Below are 20,140 nucleotides of genomic sequence, written 5' to 3'. Positions count from 1 at the left end.
ACTATGGGGAATAAAACTATATTCAAGATACTCTTGATTCATGCACAGCCCATCTGCACCAGCCTTAATGACAAAGCTGAGCTTCTGCCTATACTGAGGGGTGACCTACTTCAAGTATCTCCTCTTGGGAACAGCAGATCCAAAAGCCAGGCACACAGCAACACTCAATCGTAACTGGAGTTCATTTTGTCATGAAGACAAGCCCTTACGCATTTAGTTCCTATTAAACCACAAGTTAAATATACAGTTTAATTAAAGCACTTCCACATTTAAGCAAAATAGGTTTTATCAGAAAGTTACAGAAACCCAAAAAGCTTTTTCAAAACCATACTTTATTTTTTAAAGGCTAAGAGAAGTATTCAGAACTATATTTCTTAAGCAAAAAGATTCACATTTCATTCTGCAGGGTCATTAGTATGAGAAAAAGCATTTGGGGATTTATTTTTTGCAACTGTAGTTGAGTTCCTACACCAATCCAGATTTATTTTGAACTGCTAACCTTAGTTATGGCTTAAGATACAGAATTACAAAAAAGTAACACAAACATTGAGTCTTAAGGGATGAACAGGTAACTGGTCTTTTTTACACAGAAACATCATGCTTTAGCTAAGACAAACAGAAGCAACAACTGTCTTTACTGGTAGACAAATGAACTGAACATCATCAGCACAGACACCGCTCCAAAGATACCCATGCTGTTAATCCGCAAGTGTTAGAACAACCTTCTGTCTCCTCTAATTAGCTTCACCTTTTCCTCCATATCACAAGCTCAAAAACATACAACTATGAAACCATGACAAGCGTTTGGTTTCTTGGGATTTTTTTGTGGTTTTTTTTTTTTGTTGGTTTGTTGTTTGTTAAAGAAAAGGATACAAGAAAAATGGAAGACTACAGTATGCAGTGAAAGAAGAGTCATCACCTCTAAAGAGACAGCAGGGCTTTGGCCAAGAAATTTTAATCAGTAAGCTTGTAAGGACTCAAACTCAGAGCTGCAATTTTGTCGGGGATTCTCCCCTGCACTGATTTATAACTCTGCATTTACATGTTCTGGATGGCTTGAGCTTAGTGGGACAGAGGTAGTGACGGGAACATGATTCCTTCCCTAAAATTTCCAAATAGGTGAAACCTGGTAAGCGTGGCCCCAAGGAAGGGGGAGTGCAACCAGTGGAGGACCTGACAACTGGGAACAGACAAGAGCAGAAGAACTTTTGTGAGCTGCTCTCCCATACCCAGGCTGGTAAATACATTACATAAAGGTGCTGGACAACAACTGAACAAGTAACAAAACCTCTGTGGCCTCTGCAATATGTACTTCATGCCAAGTTATATAAAGGACAGGACTGTACCTTTGTTGCACAGTTTTGGTGATCAAAATATTACATTATTTGCAGTACTGCCAGAAGTTCCAGTGTGTAACTAGCTTGCATGGTTATACTGATAACTTTAATAACTATATAAAGTCAGTCACCCACTTAGAAAATATAAAGGACTTGGATTGCAGACAATTCCTTCATCCAGTTATTTTTTCAGATTTGTCCCACCTTTGCTAACTGTGACTAGGCCAACTCTTCTGTCCCAAAGAGATTAAGACAGACTTTAACTGTTAAAGTTCCTTAAAGTTCCTTCCTCTTTGCTCACTGAGAATAATTAAAAATTAAAAAAATAATAAAAAAAAAATCCAAACCAACACAACAGTAGGTTTTTATCTTGCACTCCTGGAGTATTATTAATTTCTTACAGAAGTGTTCATTCAAAGGAAACTGACTGTAATACTTGGGAAAAGCTTGTAACTCTTGGGTAAGGAGAGATGGTTGAAACTAGATCATGTGAATGTAGTTTGGGTGCTATAAACCAATCACTGAATAAAGTCAACACTTGGGGCCATAGAACAGCTCTCCTTAAAACACCCCGTTTCTCTTCTTAAGAAGATCAGAGGTACCATGGTTTGTTTTATTGCAACAATGGTTAGCCAAATTCAATCCTTCCCATTCAGATATGATTTTTAAGAACCAGGGATTTTATGGTTTACTGCCAAATTTGGCAGACAATTTACTGATGAGATTCATGACCTTGGGATTGTTCTGGTACTTGGACATATTTGCTGGATTCTGGGCAACATCTTGGAATGCAGCCATAACTTCTGGATCCTACAGGACAAAAAGCAAAAAATTAGGGCATTTACAGAACAAGTCTACAAAAGTTATGTGGTTCCAACACAAATCTAGTCTTGCTGAGCTTTTAACATGACAAGACCAGAGTTCTGGGCAAAAAGTCTCTAAAGAGAGCCCAACGATATAGTGCGTGTTGTTAACACTGCATCAGTAAACGCTACTGAACATGTTACAGTAATAGCTCAATGTATGAGGAGAATAAGGTAAGAGTTCTTCTTCCCCAAAACAGGAACACTCAAACACAGCCACACCTACTGGATTACTTCTATTCAGGCATTTTCAGATGCGTTTTGAAGGAGGGAGGAGTTCTATGTGTGTAGCATGCATGATAGGATGACCCTCCACTAAGCAACAGCTGCTACTGTTCCCTTTAACCCGTTTTCCTTCTAACGGCAGAAAATTTAACCTGGACTATGAGCAGCTGATGTGGCAACGTTTGGCTTTTAAAAATGCAGAGGATTCTCAGTCATTTCCCACCTCCTCTGAGAAATGGAGGAGAACTTTGTTTTTTCTCATCACACTTCTGTGGTGCAGTTGATAATAAGTTCACACATACATTAAAATCAGTGGTCAAAAAACCCAACAACTTTATATTCTCTATTTAGCATGAGAAGCATTAATACCTTTTTTCTGTACTTCTAGTGTACCTTTGGTCCCAATTGAACTAGAACTGGTTTTACTCATTTTATATGTGCTTACTTTGAACAGTGCCCTTTAATAAATCTGTATAGACTAATTTTACATCTCAGCCTGGAAAAATGCTGCTGATACAAGCAACTTCTGCAAAGATTCAAGTTTTTTTTTTTTCAATTGAGCTAAACTGAAAGCAATTTATTATGTTTGATACAAATCATCTGCATTAGCTGTAATTTCATCTACTGTTCTTTCCAGCACATTAATGTAGTTTCACTGAAAAATACAATCTTCCCTAGACTTCTAGCCCACTGCTACTGCAGATACATTCTTTGGAAACCATCGAAAATCGGCTGGTGTCCTCAGAGCTGCCTGTGCCTCAATAACACCATGCTGCATCTACTCCAGCATCAGACACAGACAAAAGCTGTTTAACAAGTCAGTTCCAAAACTGCATTTGGTAGGTGTGGGCTCCACTAAAATCACCCACATAGTTCTGCCATGTTTTATACATGTTGGGAGCCAAGAGTCCAGTCTGTTGTGAGAAGGGTTTACAAGTGTTTTGTCTCCCTCACAAAAGGGAAGCTGCAAAGTCTAGACAGAACAGGATGCTTTAGTTCAGAACAGGTATCAGATATTTTCTCCACTTTACAGGATTCTTATGCAAAGAATAAAAATTTCACAGCCTCAAACTTTCTGAATTGCCTATTTCAAAACAGGGAACATCACTATAAAGATCATGTCATGCTGTTAATGTTTTCACCTGTATATCAATCCAGAACAAAAAGCTGACTAAGGTTAGTTACTGGTTTGTGTCAAACTACACCTAAATGAATCTTAAATATTTGATTTTATGGTCCTAAGAATTCACAGCAAGTAAATTATTCTGTATTTGTGCAACTCCCTGGAAGCCCTCCATCTTACACTGTGTTTATAAAGATGTGAAGCCTTGGATCTGTTAGACATTGATGAGCACTATTATCATAATAAAGTTTAAGGCTGAAGATACCAACATTTCCATAGGTAAATAACTAGCATATAAGGTGGAACGGAAACCACTGTATAAATGGCATTGGCAAAACATTTTTTTCTAATGCTTTAGTCTTTAGTTGCAAGATGAAAAATACCCTAAGGGGAAAGTTATCACTCTTCTTCCCAAGTTAACACATTTTAGTGGAAGTCTGGGTCTACCATTTGACTGTATGTCAAATAAGGAATCCGTTAAGTTCATCTTGCACATCACTCCTTATGAAAATAAGGTGGCTCATGGCAGATTTCCAAAACACTAAACAGAAGCCAAGCAGTAGCAGCTGCTGTCTTTTAAGACTAGAGCATACACTGCCAATTCAGAGAGGGCCAGACCATAGTCTGTTGGACATTTTAGGAAAAGGTGGCAGTGCAAAAAGGTGAAATGCTGCATAAATCGTATCTACATGTGAAGCTGAGAGTTAAGGCTGCGCTGGCAGCTTCTACACATTAAAGCCTGCAATATCAGAAAACACTGTCAACACACATTCTTGCAAGACTCCTACAATATCTAGGGGTATATATGTATACATCTATATAAAATCAGCATGCAATGAAATCTTCTTAAAGGCAAACAGCAACCACTTAATACTTAGATGCACCTCAAAGCTTTGTTTCAGCAACTCTAATTTCAAACTCTTTTATTACAGCATAAGTTAGCCAGGTAACAACTACAAGTCATAGGCTTTTTTTGGGGATGGTCTGCACGCAAATCAACATCGCTGACTGTGGCAGCCTAAGTAGGCGTGTTTCCAAACACCATCAAACATTAGGGGAACCCTGGAATTTTCGTATGGGAAGTGATGCCTGGTTTTTATTTTAGGCCATACCAAATAAGGGTCCCTTGTGATGCTTTTATTTAGATGGGGATCATATACATTCAATAAGCCAAGAACAACATGTAACTCTAGTTTGAACATAGCAATACAGAAAAAGTAACAAAACGCCTTCATATGTGGTCATATTAGTACACAAATATAAATGTATAGTTCAGATTTTTCCTAGCCCACCTGCCCCTAAAATTGATGCTGTCAGATATGTTCTATTTAATCTGCTGAAATGCTTGTGAAGAAGTCATGACACTGAATAATTAACTGAGCAATTAAGCAAGCCCACAGGGGAAGTAAGCTTTCTAAACATAAATTTAGAAAGTGCCAGAAGCAGAACTATTCTGATACTACTTTGCCTCTGGCAAAATCCAAACACTTAATCCCGTAAGAGAAAAGCAATTCTCCTCTCAGTATTATTGCAATATATTGTGTTGCAACAATGTTAACAATAGTTTTTTGTTTGGGCATTCAAAAAAAGGAATGAGTGGAAAATAAGGACCACGTGGAAAATAACCATTCAAGATACTCCAAATAAATGAAAGACCTCTATAAAACATAGTTTTGCCTATCGTAGGCGAGTACTCAGTGGCAAAGGGAGGCATCTTTAATTAAGTTTGAAAAACGGCTAACATTGATTCCAGACAGTCTGGTGCCATACACACACACGGAATTTCACAACAGAAATAAGCAAGTATCCCACTGGGCTATCCAGGTCACATCTTTCTTCCTTTTCTTAGCTCACAGGTGCTGTTCTTCCCTCATTCAGAACATTTAGCTTTGATTTTAGCTAATACTCACCTGCATGGCAGCAAGGACTTCTGGATCACTGAGAATCTCATTGACACCAGGCATACCTGCCATTCCTGGCATGCCTCCAGGCATAGCCCCAGGAAACCCACCTGAAAACCCAAGACAAGAAGAATGCATGATTAAAAACAGTGAATTCAACTATACAGGAAGGTCACTGAGAAAGACCAAGATACTTCCTTTGCCACCCCTCTAAAGCCATGTCTTCCCTAAGGCTACAGCTGGTCCACTGAATGGAAAGCAGAGGCTTCACCTCCTCTTTCTGTGAGGACCTACATCTTATTTCATCCAAGTTTTTTATGGAATTGAGTAGGAGCCTTGCCACAAGTGTTCCAGCACCTTGTACACAGATGCATAGATGCATTTTTTTTTTTTCTGGTGAATTTAAATCAGGTAGGTCTCAAGCTCAGGAACATGAGTTTGAATGCCTGGGATGAACCACTCAGGACAAAAACAGATCAGTAGTGGTATGTCCAAGGCACATTCCAAGTCTGGTGGCAACTTCAACTTTGAAAAAATTACACTTCCAAAGAAACAAGACACCTGAAGCTAAATTCTGTTTTTGAATCCCTAATCAGCAGCTACCCCAGCTGTACTGAACAGGCTACATAATGATCTCTATTTGGTGGCTGATCTGGTTGGAGCATGCACACAGCCTAGCTCAACTACATCTCAATCTTCAAGAGCATTAGTATTTACTATTATTTCTCCCCAATTTATTGTGCCCCAAAATAACATGGAAAGCCTGATTTTTTTTTTCAACTGTTCAAGGTCAGCTTTTCTATAAGCTGAACTGCACTAACTCCTTTGAGAAACTATTCTGTTCAACAATAGCTTGTAACCAGCACAAATTTCCTGACCATTTGAATTTTCAACTTTAACACTACAGTTCTTCAGCAGAATGGGTCCAAGGCACCTTGGGTGATTTAGAAAATATTTTTATACTAGTTTTTCAGCACATATTATCAAGCAAATACTGCACCTCTGTTTTTTTCTTGCTTAAATCCTGTAATTCTGTTATCCATCATTACTGATTTCTGTCTTCCCTCTACTTGCTACCCAGCAATAATCCTTTTTAAGAATCCAATCCCTCTTCCCGCTAGTGCTCAAAGACTTATTTGTAGACAAGTTCTAAACTTCACAAAATACTTTTCTCTCTGTTTTGAGGACAAATGCTATCAAAACTGTGATTATAATATTCCACATGGAAACAACAGTCATTTCTGCCTCAAATATTGGTGCTTAAAAATAAAATACCTGGGAAGCCACCAAACTGAGCTCCTCCTGCCTGTCGTCTTGCTTCTTCCTCCTGCAGATGAAAGCACATCATTCCACACAAAGCAACAGAAGTGCAGCCTGCTTTCTACTGCTCAACTGGCTTTAGGAGATAAAAAGAAAACCAGCCGAGACCATTTCAGACAGGTAGGTTACCCAATAAAAAAAACACTTTACCATGTGAAAAACCACTGACAAGAAATAGCGATGTCTACTCTTACTTTAGTATGTTTTTATTTAATATAAACTGCATGATTTGTTTTAGCTCTTCAACTTACATTTTTTGAACTCCCGCCCCCAACATATTAAAATACATCAGTATAGTACAAAGAAAAGGCAAGCAAAATGTGTCAAGAAATGAGGAAGAGAAGCATTATCCTGAATTTAAAATCTCAGACTCTGGGGGACATAAGTACTTTAAGTGATAACTATTCCAGTTTAGCCATACAATAACTGACTTCTTGAAATACAGCATTAGTAGAGATTCCAGAGTCTAGTTTTGTCATAAGCAATAAAAGCAGCACAATGCCCTCTTCTCTGGATTCCAATACTGGTCAAGTAACCAAAACAGAAATAGACTCTCTCCAGTATTTAACACCAAGGAAAGCAATTATCCTCTGCAGTTCACTTTAAGCAAAATAACTGAACCAAAATAATTATTACATTCTCCAAATGATTAACAAATATTAAAGCCTAAGTACTCACCCTTTGTGCTCTTTCATGCTCCTCCCGTGCCTTCTTCACTCTTTCCATTCTTTCCTTGATTTCCTTTTCCTCACGCTTCCGCTCATATTTTCGGCGATGTTCTGCAATTTTCTGAGCCTGTTACAATACAATACCAACATTTCACACACATCTCCAGCCTATCACCTCTGTGGTCTTGTTTTGGAGACAGCTGGAATCAGCTGTTTGACACAGGGGCATCCCCACGTCTCTTCTTACAAGAAGGCAGCCCTGCAGTCTCTACCTTCCCCCAACCCTGCCTTGTAAACCAAATACAATGCAACACCTGCAATCTGTCGTGTATCAGCCACTTTAAAGGAAAATGCAAAGCAGATGAGAAAGAAAGCCTGCTATCAACAATCTTATTATATTTGTTACACAAAAGTTCTTCCTTAGAAGAACGCTGGGGTCAAGCACCTGAGTAAAGCTGAAAACAAGTCTTACAGAGATTATACTGCCCTCAGGAGGCAGACTAATAAAAGTACAAATCACAGCAGGGAACCCTTCCTTTATAAAACATGTTTAGGGTGAAACTTCGGTCCATTAGGAGTAGCTTTAAAATAAATAAATAAATAAAAATCCATTATCAGTGTTCTCTTGTTCTTCTGCATGTCTTCAGTCTAGCTTCTACAATCTAGCCTGGCACTTAACTGCTTCAGATTCTTCTGTAAGGTTTTTAAAAGGGAATGTATTATTTCATAGTTTGGTTACCTGCCCAGCCCCAGAAACTCAACTTTTCTACACATAGCCATAAACAGCAATGATTGAAGACAAATATGTATATCTCGGTCTGAAGTGTCAGGTGACACATGAACACATTCCCACAAGACAATGCAAGAATCTGAAGGCAGAAATGTCAAACAAAAAGAGAGGATGGACCTCCATTGTGCTCCCCACTTACTTTTGGTTGCACCTCCTTCAGCATGGCACTCGCATCTTCATCATAATCCAGTTTACAAGCTAATGCAAGATCATGAGCAGCCTCCTCCCAGTGACCCAGCAGTCTGAAATTCAGAAAACACCAACATTCAGAAGGAAAAAGCAAACTTAACTCTTACAGTTCTTCAAAATACTTATAACCATGCAGTATTCAGTGTTTTTACCTGCAGTTATACAGACTTACAGAGGTTTAACATCCAACAATCAGGGTACTTTCTATAATCAGTACACTACAATGGCATTAAGAGGATACTTGCTTCCTTCATACCCTTAACTTTTTACCAATGACTTTTGCTTGAAGTAACAATGAGGAAAAAACTCCTCCATCAGCTAATGTCCTTGCCTGCCATAAACAAGAAGGGTCTAACAGGGAGAAAGTACCCTAACCAGGTGAAACACGTCAATAAAGATACTCTGCAGCATTAGGTGCTCAGTATAAAACTACATATGCAGCGTTCTGTACAAGTCTACAGCACTATCTCAAGCTTAAGTGGACTCTCTCTACTCAGCACTCAAACATCCTAGCTAACTGGATGCACCATGTCTTTGCCAAAGAGGTCATACAAGCTACTGTGCATACTTACTAACTTTTCATTTATAGTCTGATAATAAATTTAAGCAAATGATGGTATTCCTAAATGGTCTAAGCACTTCTGCTTGCAGAAAGAGGTGTTCACCCAAACTACGCTCCAGCCTTCTCACTATTAGGCTCCATGACTTTTATTAAACTGTAGACATTAACAAACTTCTCTCTGAAGACTGTTTAAAATACCCCTTTTTAAAGAAGGGGCAGTTTTTTAGCATTTACTCCTTCCACTTCTAGACATGCCATAAGTGTCTATTTTTTTTTTTTACTGATGTACTGTGGTTTTTTAAAAGTTTAAACATAACTGGGGAGGATACACAACGGGCTAATCTCATTTTAGTTAATTACACTGTTTGCAACAAATGCTTCTATTAATAACTAGACAGTTTAATCTTATTTTACTGTGTATAAGAGCTCTATGATCTAATGGAATAAAGGAAGCAGAGAAATGTTTAAGTCTAATACATAAAAATAGAACTAAGTGAAAACAAAAGAACTCCACACAAACCCCACAGTCCTAGAACTCCCAATCTTCAGCAAGTAATTAGCAAATGCTATTCAGAACAGCAATAATGCCTTAGAATGTATGCTAAGAAAAAAAAAAAAGAGAAAAAGATGACAGGGCCAACAGGACTACTCATAAATTGCCATCAATAAATCCCCATCATCCTTTCTTCCCTATAAGCCATACACTCAGCACAGTGGTTTCCTGGCTTATGGCTACTGCTCTCAGGTAAGAGACAGAGAGAGACACAAGAGAAGGAGAGAATGCATAAACAAAACTGTTCACCAAGTAAGCGAAGAGAGAATCAAGTACATGTGCAGTTCATTACCTATGTGCTTTTCCCCTCCATTTGTACGTCTGTGCCGAGTCGGGATTAATCTTGATGGCTCTGTCACAATCTCTGATGGCAGCATTTGGCTTCTGCAGCTTCACAAAAACACTGTCAGAACAAGAACATTTATTATACGTACTAAAATACCAGGTTACTAACTTAAGCTGGAAATAATTCTGTGTGACTAACAGGCAAACTAATGAGAGAAGAGCTGAGTTCAAAAAGATTTCATAGTGATAATGAAGTCACTGAAATTCAGTTCCATCCCTGCCACTGCAGGGGAATTATTAGCAAGAAGCAAAAGAATTCATTGTTTACACTCAACCCTTGCCAGCAAGAATAACTTTAGTGCACAAGGAACAGATATAAAATGCAAAGGATAATTCAATTCCATGGTATCTGGCATCTACAGGCAATAGGAACTAGCAATTTGAACAGAACAGTAATGTTATGCATGCCATATTACATAATCCTTAAAACAGCAAGAGAAGGAAAGTAAGAGTTATCATACAGCCTACAAGGATCAACAGCTATCATTATCAGGAACTACAAAAGGAGATAGGATATGAGCCATCAAAATTAACAGAGGCAAAACAAAAGGCAAACCCAAAAGGTAGTCCCAATCTTTTGTCAGCAAAGTGAAATAACTGCAACTTTCACATTACACAAGCATATCAGGTTAACTAGCAGGGCATTATAGGAGGCTTGGGTATTTCAAATTAAAAGATTTCTAAAGGAAAAAATAAAAAAAAAGTCCCAGAGATACACACCACTAATGAGACATTCCAATGCTGCAATGCTGCTGGCTCCACAAAACCCCTCATCTCCCAAACACACAACACCTCCACCTCACACTCCTACCTTATAATGAATTATTGGCATTATGAAGTTATGGCTACTACATATCAAATCTGACAGTGTTCCCAATGGATTACCTGCAGTCTAATATATTTAATTAGCAGTAAGGTGGACGGGTTGAGAAATAGGTGTGTCCTGTTCAAACGTAGGACTATTCAACAGAAACAAATCTACTCCATAGTGAATGAATTCATTTCTAAAGAGGACATGATTTCTATTTTCATCTTAATCCTCAAACAAGCTTCAGATTTTACAAGTGTCTAATTCAACACACTAAAAGCCGTATTATCATAATGCATTCTGAAACACCACTGTTACTTATTCTATTACCGAGATTCTTTATATAGCTGCTTCAGCAAATCTGGTTAATCACATATAAGAGAAAACACAAAGTCTGCTTTTCTCTTTCCCTCATGTGGTTTAAGTTTACACAGATCCTCAAGTTGCCATTGTATTTAGGTTCCTTAAGGAAAATGAAAGAACAGGTAGAAACAAATCACTCACCTTGCCCTCTTGGCATACAAGATGGCCAAACAAGGATTCAGCTTGATAGCATCTGTGAACAAGTCAACAGCCTTCTGAAGTTCACCTGAGTACCAATAAAGATTCAATCATCACACAAGTGAAATTATATCAAAATTGCCAAACCTGCCTTACAGGGTGTGACATCCCTAGGCACTTCTTAAATGGAATATTATCAACAAAAGAAAAAAAAAAAAATCAGTTTCTCCCTCTTGCTATGTTACTGCAGTACAAACTCCAAAATTCATGCTAGAACAGAGAAGAGACTTTTTCCAGTTAAATTTGTACATTTAACTTTGCATGCAATCAAACAAGAAGTCATCTCTATTACACAGCTTTTCACTGCATTAAGATAAACCACTAGAGACACTGATCATAATACACAGGGAAGTACTATAAAGATCAATTTGTAATTAAGTCACTGCAGTAGCTCATAGTCCATCCCCCCTGCCCAAAATTAGAGCTACACTGGGAAGCTCTGAAAGCTACTTAAAGCAGCTGTCATGTTCTAGAAAGTTTTGGGCATCCAACAGGACGTAGGTTTTCTTTCCCTCAAAAGCATTCAAAATGGTTCAAGATATTTACTTCCATTCTTAAAAGAACAAAACCTAGTGTCCTGGAACATGTACCAAAAAAAAAATTTATCACCTTCACTAAGAGCATTTATTGCTTCAATCTTCTTCTCATTTGCTTGATCCATCATCTCTTCAGTTACCTAAGAAAATAAAACAAAAACCACACAAACCCCAAAAGCTGTAGAGTCAAGGCCAGAATTACCATGCTACAACAGCACCAAGGAAGGGAGCTAGTTTTCTGAATCCAGAATCTTGTTCTTAATTTGCATTGAAATCATAGTTCAAAAAATAAAATAAAACAGGCAAAAATCCTTTGCTTTCAGCTTGGAGACATAACCCACCATTATTTTTAGCTAGAAAATGCTCAAAAGTTTGAGTTAAATAATGGCAGGTTTCTACATACCTAGTTTTCATGGGTGTTTTGCCAGATTTTTTGTGTGTTTTCTGACCTGATTTTCCCCACTGACCTTCCTGATGGAGTCTAACCTTAAATAAGACTGTGGTTCTGAAGCCAGTAAACTGGGGGGGGGTGGGGGGGGGTGGGGGGGGGTGGTGTTAGGAAGAAAAGGGCCGTAGCAACAGCTGGCTACCTAGTTAATATAGTACTCAAGCCGTCTCAGCTGCTGTCCTTGACTAAACTCAAAACTTCTCCCTATATTTTCCATGTCTGTGGCAGTAGGAAAGCATGTGCTTACCTCCACATTTTCATCTCCCATTTCTTGTGGGTCATCATTGTCTGGTTCAATCACTCCATCATTGTCAATTTCTACAGGAAAAACAAAAATTAAGATTAAGCTCCATCTACAAACAGAAAAAGGATTTCCAGAATCATGCATAAATTGGTAAAATGTGATAAGCAATCTATTTTCCACACCTAAGTCACTCTCTTCACTTTCTGGTTCAGGCGGTTTAACCGGCTCCTCTGGCTGTTCCTCTGCTTTGCCCTGAAAGAGAAATGTATTTGTAAGCATACGTTATTTCTGACTGATACTGTAGTCCCACTCTAATAAGTAACAACACATCAGAAAATCCAAAATTAATCTTCAAAGTATTATACTGCTCTATAGCTATTTTAAAGGTACAAGTCTTCTTTTTCCTCCTCTCAGACTAAGCCTATCATGCATGCAAATAATTCAGAGCCCAAATCTTCACTCATGAACTTCTATTACTGGCAAAGCCTGTTCTTCAAATTGTGCAATTCAATAATAAAAACAAAATCCAGATAACACCCAATTCAGAATCAGTTTTGCAATGATTACTAACTAACCCTTCCAATCTTTCTGCCTTTCCTCACGCATTCTCTGGATCAAAAACTCTCTGTCTACTACTATTAAGCCAAGGTCCCTTAGCAGTGAACAATAAACTGTTGTCAATGACTAGAATACTGTTTCCATTTGCACAGGTCAGAGGTCTTTGTCACTTATATACAGAATATATATAGAACATTTTTATTTTCAGATATTCTCCTGTCAGCTTCTAACCACATCACTGATTTCCTCTGAATCCTGTAACTTGGCACATCCTGCTTTAGCACAAGACATAAGCTGCTTGTCTTCCTATTCAGTGTCACAGACTATACTCACTAAATACACAATCCCTCCACCAGCCAGTGATTCCAGCATCCACTCTTGTTAAATCAAAACAAAAATGCTACTTCTTTCAAAAGAATTTTCAGCTTGGGGAAAATCCTGTTATAAATATCTACACGCTAGATTTATTCTCTCCCTTAAAACAATTAACAGAAAGAAATTAAAATCTCTTCTATAATATTGCCTTAAAAAGTTGATAGTTCAACTGTTTGTTACCCATCATGCTCACTCATATTTCTTCTCATGCAAAGATTATAATTTAATCCACTAATGACTACAGAACAAACGCATACACCGACAGCAAGAACATTAAAAAAAAAGACACCAAGATTTTGTTTGGCATTTGCACTGCACAGAACATCAGGCATTCAAGATTAGGGAAATGGAGCATGATAATACTTGAAATAAATTAGGGAGCCATCTGTGACAAGTCATCTACAACATGCAATGGGCAGGCTTCAGCCTGAACTGTCATACTCACTCACCCTTGTGGATTCACCCACCCTATTCAAATGAAAATTGACAGCAACTTTTTCCCTGCTCCTGCTCAGTAATTTTTGCAGAGTCTAAATGTTACTTTTCAATGGTAAATTCTTCATATCTCACCTTCCTTGTCTCCTCTGTGGAGGCATTGGCTGGAGCAGGTGGTATTGTGCCTCCCATACTTTTGAGCAAAACAGAGAAGAGAAAAAACAAAACAGATTATCAAAACATTGACATGTATTTTATATACTCAAATCCTGCTGATAATCTTGGCTTTTGTTGTGACACAAGACATGATGATCCAATCTGCTGTAGCAAATAAAAAGCACACATCCACCATGCTTTTCTCAGTGTAACATAATGCACACTCTGTTGACTTTTTCACCTAGAACTCCACTGTGACTTCTACTCATGAACATCACCCACTCACCCACACTCACAAGGAAAACTTGCCTCATTGGCTCAAACAGATTTTGTTCTTGCAATACCATTTACATTTTAAGCCAAAACTAAATACTATTTTTATAGATCTTACTAAAATTAGAATTTTGGAACAGAGGTCAAACAATTCATGAGAACCATGACCTAAAACGTTAACGCTATTACAAAATTGATGCCTTTTCTCTTACGTACTGCAATACTTATGCCTTTCCTTAGCAACAAGTTAAGAAGCATCCTCTGTATAGTCAGCATTCTTTCAATATAGAATGAACTTCTATACTATATCAACTTTGGTTAGAAGCCAGAAATAAGCACAGGCTGAATTCTCCAACTGTTTCATATAACATCTAATCACACCTAATGGCAGGCTACCACAAGAACTACCATTCCCATCCATCCTCTGCCCTGCATTCCCACCTACTGAGATGTTTTCAGTTGCTCTGGCCATTCACACTCCAAAGGGAAACAAAACTACATGTCTCAACAAAACAGGCTCTACTGCCTTCCTGGGGCACAAAGTAATCGCTTAGTTGTGATGCAGGGGAAAGAAGGCAGTGGACAGAGGAGTGGGCAGGAGGAACTGAAAGGGCGCAGGACTATCTGCTCTCAGGAATTAGTGCAGCATAAAACTACATCCTAAGGATGAGACCCTACAGCTTAAGACAGGCTGCAGCAGCAGTCCCATTCTCCGCTCTTTTCCGTCTTCCTGTCAACAGCACTGTCTCACAGTCAGGCCCCAAACGAGATGAAAACAAACCTGGATGGGGTCAGACAAGACAGAGATAGGGATGAATTGGGGGAGAAAAGATAGGAAAGGGAAAAGGAGGTGACAGGTCCTGGCAGAAGGCCCTGCAGCAAAAGGCAACGAAACAGCACTACACTACCTCTAGTTTATAAGGATAAACTGTCAAGAAAATATACCACAAGTTACAAAACCCAGCATGTTCTGAAACTATTTCAAAAATTTAGATTTCTCTGGAATGTTGACATTACTTTTTAGACTGCAAGAACTAAAAAACTGATAAAGCAGTGTTTATCAGACAAAGCATTACAGAGTTAGGCAAAACACAGTACACATAGTAACTTTTTCCTCCTGAATTTTTACCCTTGGAGGCTGGCAATAGCACACATAATTCTCTACCAGTATGCAAAAAACCCCGAAGTTTTCTCTAGGACTATAAGGACTCTCCAGAGAGGGCTTGGAACTTCTCCTGCACAAAGGAAGCTATAAATAACTATAAATTCTGAAGCATTTTAGTAGTGCTGACAAACAATATCCAGGGTAACATAATGCTCACAAGATCCATCTAATGGCTGTTGGCAACAATTTTTTTCTCCCCCCGGCCATCCCCCAAACAGTAACTTTCAAAGCTTGGCTTACTTGAAGAAGACCGAGAACCCTCTTAACTCAAAAAGGTCAGCAAAATTCCCAACTTCCAATGCAGGAATCAAATTCTTTAAAATGTTTTTCTATCCAGTTATCCTCTACTTAAACTAGTTACAACCCAAAAATAATTCAAAAGCAAGTTACTCTAAAATCCCTTTAACCAGTAGTTGATTACAACGATTAAATGCACAGCAAGGATATATACAAAGAGAGTAACGTATTTAACCTCAGTGGCACAGATATATGAGAGACTCTTGTAGGAAAAAGCAAGTACTGAGCCATATAAATAGCACACACATACAAAAAACTAAATTAAACCTTTGTGCTAAAACGGAGTTGTGCAACTCCAGTAACTCCTCTTGGGAGCTCTCAGGATTCCATTGCAACAATGACTCTGTACTTCCACTCACCACAGTGATGAGAAGTGCTGCTTTTATGACTTTTTGGAAGAACAGTTACATCTGCATCCACTCTCATCACTGACAGCAAAATCAACTTAGGGAGAAACTGGATTACTCTGAATTGCAAAGGGCCAAAATCTATTTGAACAAAACAACATCACCCCCCAAAAAGGGGGAGGACAAAGCCCCGTTCATTAATTAGGGATTCTGTGCTTTACTTTTAAGGACTGCTATTGTTCCTTTGCTCAACTGCAAAACCAATTTGAAACATATTCCCTTTAATGACTCATTAAATAACAATTCAAGTGAAACTATTTGTATTTTTGTGTAATTATGAAAACGCAGGCATAATTAAAAGGGATGTCAGAATACTTTCCAAACATAATCATACACTAGTGTAACGCTTTCTATACCGAGAACATCTATATGGAAATTAAGTAAAACAGCTAGTCAGAGTAAAGGTTAGAAGCTAACAAGTGCATAAAACCAGGTAAGGCTTAAGGTTTCTGATGTAATACTAATCAGGAATAAACCAACCCATTTTGGTTTCACATTTAGCAGTTAGCATCATTTAAGTTAGAATCATTATCTTTATGGAAAAAAAACCCTACAATCAGTTATCAGAATTTTAACTGATAATTTTAATGATGGATTTCATTATCATTTAGTCATTATTCTGTAATCACAACATTACCCTGGCAACTAAACCCGTGTCTTTCATATTAATACAGGTAAGCCTGACAGAGCTGTAAGACTTGCTGAGTTTATTTCCAGCTTATTGCCATGCTTAGTTTCAAGCAGTTTCCAAAGAATGAGAAAACCCTATAAATGCACTTAATAGTCCTACTGCACGCAGCACTATCATGGAAGGGCAGAGGGAAACCCACCAGACTTCCAACATTTTGACATTAAAAGTAATTTGGGTACCACTCCAAATATCCAAGGGTAGAACTTACCCAAATACTTAGAACAAATATGTAAGGAAAACCAGAAAGGTTGAGAGCTATAGGAGGTTCTACTTTGAAATAATTTTTAACTTCTGATATAATCAGGGAAGATTATGGAACGGGGAAAAAAATAACAAAAATTCCACAATTCAAACCCTCATGTTTATACCTTTAATACAAGCACCCTTCTAGTAACCAAACACAAACTAAAAATTAATCTGCAAGTTAGAGCCCTCTCCATTAACATGGAGAAAATCAGAAATCCAATGAGCACCTTTCCATTCCCTAACACTTTCTTTGATCAATATAAGATTGTGCTCTTTTTCTCCCTCTCAAAATATTTTGTTCACACCTTCAGAACTGCTCAAGAATGGAGGTAACGGAGGGTGAGGTACTGAAGTTTTTTACACAGTAGCAAATGGAACTAAAGACGTGCAGTAGGCTCAAATAGGTATGTACCTCCTCCCTAGGCATATGTGCAGCTACTCTCAGTACTGCAAAACCAAGTGAAGTTAAATAGGAGTGGTTTTACAACCACGCTAACATTCAGATGCATGGAAGTTTAAATATCACTGTAAAAAAACCCAAAACCTAAATAGTTCCTTGTAGTAATTTTCATTATATGACGTATTGTGCGATACAAGTACTTACTTACATAAAAGCACTAAAAAAGCCTCACTAAACTAATTACAAGTACTATACAGCAGAATGTACAGTTAAAATACTTTCAGATTAAAATTTAAAGCAAACTCTCTAAAACAAACCCCAGTCTGTCACTAGATAAAAACTTTTTAACTTCCCTTTTCATAAAAGGTGTATCTGCAATGAGTTTTCCTTACTCAGTTCTCCAAGCAGCAAGGGTTGTGGCTACAGATGCCAAGCAGGGGTACGCCTAGTGAATACAAGGGTGCTGTGGACTCCCTCCCAGCAGCAAAGCCCCTCAGCCTTTCCAACCTGGTGCTTTTGGGTGCCGAAGGTGGAGCGCGAAGGTGTTTTTATATCAACCAGCATCTGCCAGGCCAGGCCACAGGTGCACAAAGCCTACGTGCAGCAAAAACAGCAGAGGCCCGAAGTGCCTCACAGGGGAGCAAGATTTCAACTACCCGATACATCAAACTTCAAAGGACAAAGCACTGTTTGCCCAGGAACCACTCCACGCATTAAACTGGCACGTTACTTGTGCTTTCAGGTACCAGGATGTAAACCAGCGCCACTCACCTCCCCACAAAACTCAGCTCCTTTTAAGACACGCTTAGCCAACTCTGCAGCATAATGCGAGAATTAGCTCGGTTAAGTATAACTCTGGGGCCTTCCAGCCTGGAAAGCTGAGCCACTGACTGAGACGGCCGGGGGGCACGTTCTTGCAGCGGAAATAGACAGAGCTTATGAAAACACAACAATTACAGACCTCTTTAATGACTGTAACACGGATGGGAACGGGTGCGGTGTAAATCACCCATCAAGCAGCACCCGGCCAGTCCCGCAGCGGCGACCCCACGCCCCAGTCGGTGCACACGTGCCGCCCCTCCCCCACCACTGAGACACGCACCCTCCTCTTCCTCTCCCCCTTCTCCTCACCGCGTCCCGCGCAAGACCACCCATTCCCCCCCCCGCCATCACAGTCCCCTCACGGCCTCCTCTGACGGAGGCGCAGCGCGGCCCGTGACCGACCTCTCCACCCAGTCCCGGAGGAAGGCGAGCTCCTCGGTGTGCAGCAGGCCCGGGTTCTGCTTGCACAGCCGCACGAAGGCCCGCAGCTCGCTCAGTTTACGCGCGTCCATGGCGGGGCACCGCACACACGACTCACTCACACACGCACACCCACTTCCCCTGCCCAACCGCCGCGCGGCGCACTGGAAGCTTCCAGCCCGCCCTGTTCACCGCGACGCCACGCCCCACTCCCCGCCAGGCCACGCCCCCCCGGGGCCTGGCCCCGCCCCGCCGCCGCGACAAGGCGGGAACGTTCTAGAAGCGGGGCAAGCCGATGAGTAGCGGCAGAGCTCTTTGCGCAGCGTTAACGCGCGCCTTTCTCTCCGCAGCTGTCCCGCCGTAGCCTGGGTTTCTCCGCGCGTCTCCCCCCGGCCGGGACAGGCGGCCTCCGCGGGCGCCTAACGCGGTGTGGCGCCGCTCATTGGCGGCGGGGCCGGGCACGGTGCCCGCGCTCGTTGATGGTGTCAGAGCACGGCGCCGCTGCAGGGGAAGGCCCCGCCATGCGCGGGCCGGGGGAAGGGAGGAGGGGAGGGAGCTGAGCCCCGCGCCCTCGGACATGTCGCCGCTTCCGGGCCGGGGGCTTGTGGCGGCGGTGAGGGGCTGGCGCGGCTGCTCAGGTCAGACACCACCCCCACTTAACGGGCCTTGCTTCACCCCACACGTGCAGTGCCGCCGGGCTCCGTCCGCCTCCCGGGCTCCGGTGACAGGCGGCCCAGGACACGCTAAGGGTTATCCACGCTTACAGACCGTCCTTCTCACCAGGGCGGGCGAGGGCTGAGGCTGCCCTCGGCACCTTTGTCGCTGTGGGTGCGAGGGAGGCAGCTTGATCCGGCAGCGGAGTTATAGCCCCTATCAGGGCTGAATGAGGGGGAAGTGGCTTATTGGTTGAAAAATAAAAGTAACGGCATGGAGACCTCCTTGCAGTCTTCAAAATACTGCTTTGCTTAATGCTGGATGCGTTCTGTTGCAAGCTATCCTATTTCTCTTCTGTGTAAATGGAGAGAAACTGAAAACACTTTACACTCTTCTTTTGGGGGAAGGCTCGGGAGATCTTAGAGCAGCTTCCAGTGCCTAGAGGGGCATATAAGAAATCCGGAGAGGACTTTTTACAAGGGCAGGTAGTGACAGGACACGGGGGAATGGCTTTAAACTGACAAAGGGGAGATTTAGGTTAGAGATAAGGAATTATTTACTGTGAGGGTGGTGAGGCCCTGGCCCAAGGTTGCCCGGAGAAGCTGTGGCTGCCCTATCCCTGGCAGTGTTCAAGGCCAGGTTAAACGGGGCTTGGAGCAACCTGGTCTGGTGGAAGGTGCCCCTGCGTATGGCAGGGAGTTGGAACAGGAAGAGCTTTAAGGTCCCTTCCAACCTGAACCAGTCTGTGAGTCTATGAAATCACACAAA

General features: G+C 40.6%; 1 protein-coding gene across 1 annotated transcript; it reads right to left on the bottom strand.

Moving 5' to 3' along the window:
* Positions 1–315: 315 nt before the first annotated feature.
* ST13 (ST13 Hsp70 interacting protein) lies at positions 316–18,875 on the bottom strand. Its single transcript, XM_062620454.1, has 12 exons — positions 18,701–18,875; positions 13,977–14,034; positions 12,656–12,725; positions 12,477–12,547; positions 11,855–11,921; positions 11,189–11,273; positions 9,824–9,934; positions 8,367–8,469; positions 7,448–7,564; positions 6,725–6,776; positions 5,459–5,559; positions 316–2,147 (listed from the first exon to the last, which is right to left on the bottom strand). Exons 1-12 carry the CDS (start codon positions 18,808–18,810, stop codon positions 2,019–2,021), a joined length of 1,074 nt encoding a protein of 357 aa, XP_062476438.1. The 5' UTR covers positions 18,811–18,875; the 3' UTR covers positions 316–2,018.
* Positions 18,876–20,140: the final 1,265 nt, after the last annotated feature.

This window comes from Pezoporus occidentalis, unplaced genomic scaffold, assembly GCF_034315485.1.
Source record: "Pezoporus occidentalis ecotype Australia unplaced genomic scaffold, CSIRO_AGI_Poc_V1 ctg221, whole genome shotgun sequence".
Lineage (NCBI taxonomy): Eukaryota > Metazoa > Chordata > Aves > Psittaciformes > Psittacidae > Pezoporus > Pezoporus occidentalis.
Note: the sequence above shows the minus strand (reverse complement) of the source record. Positions and strands in the feature narration are given on the sequence as shown.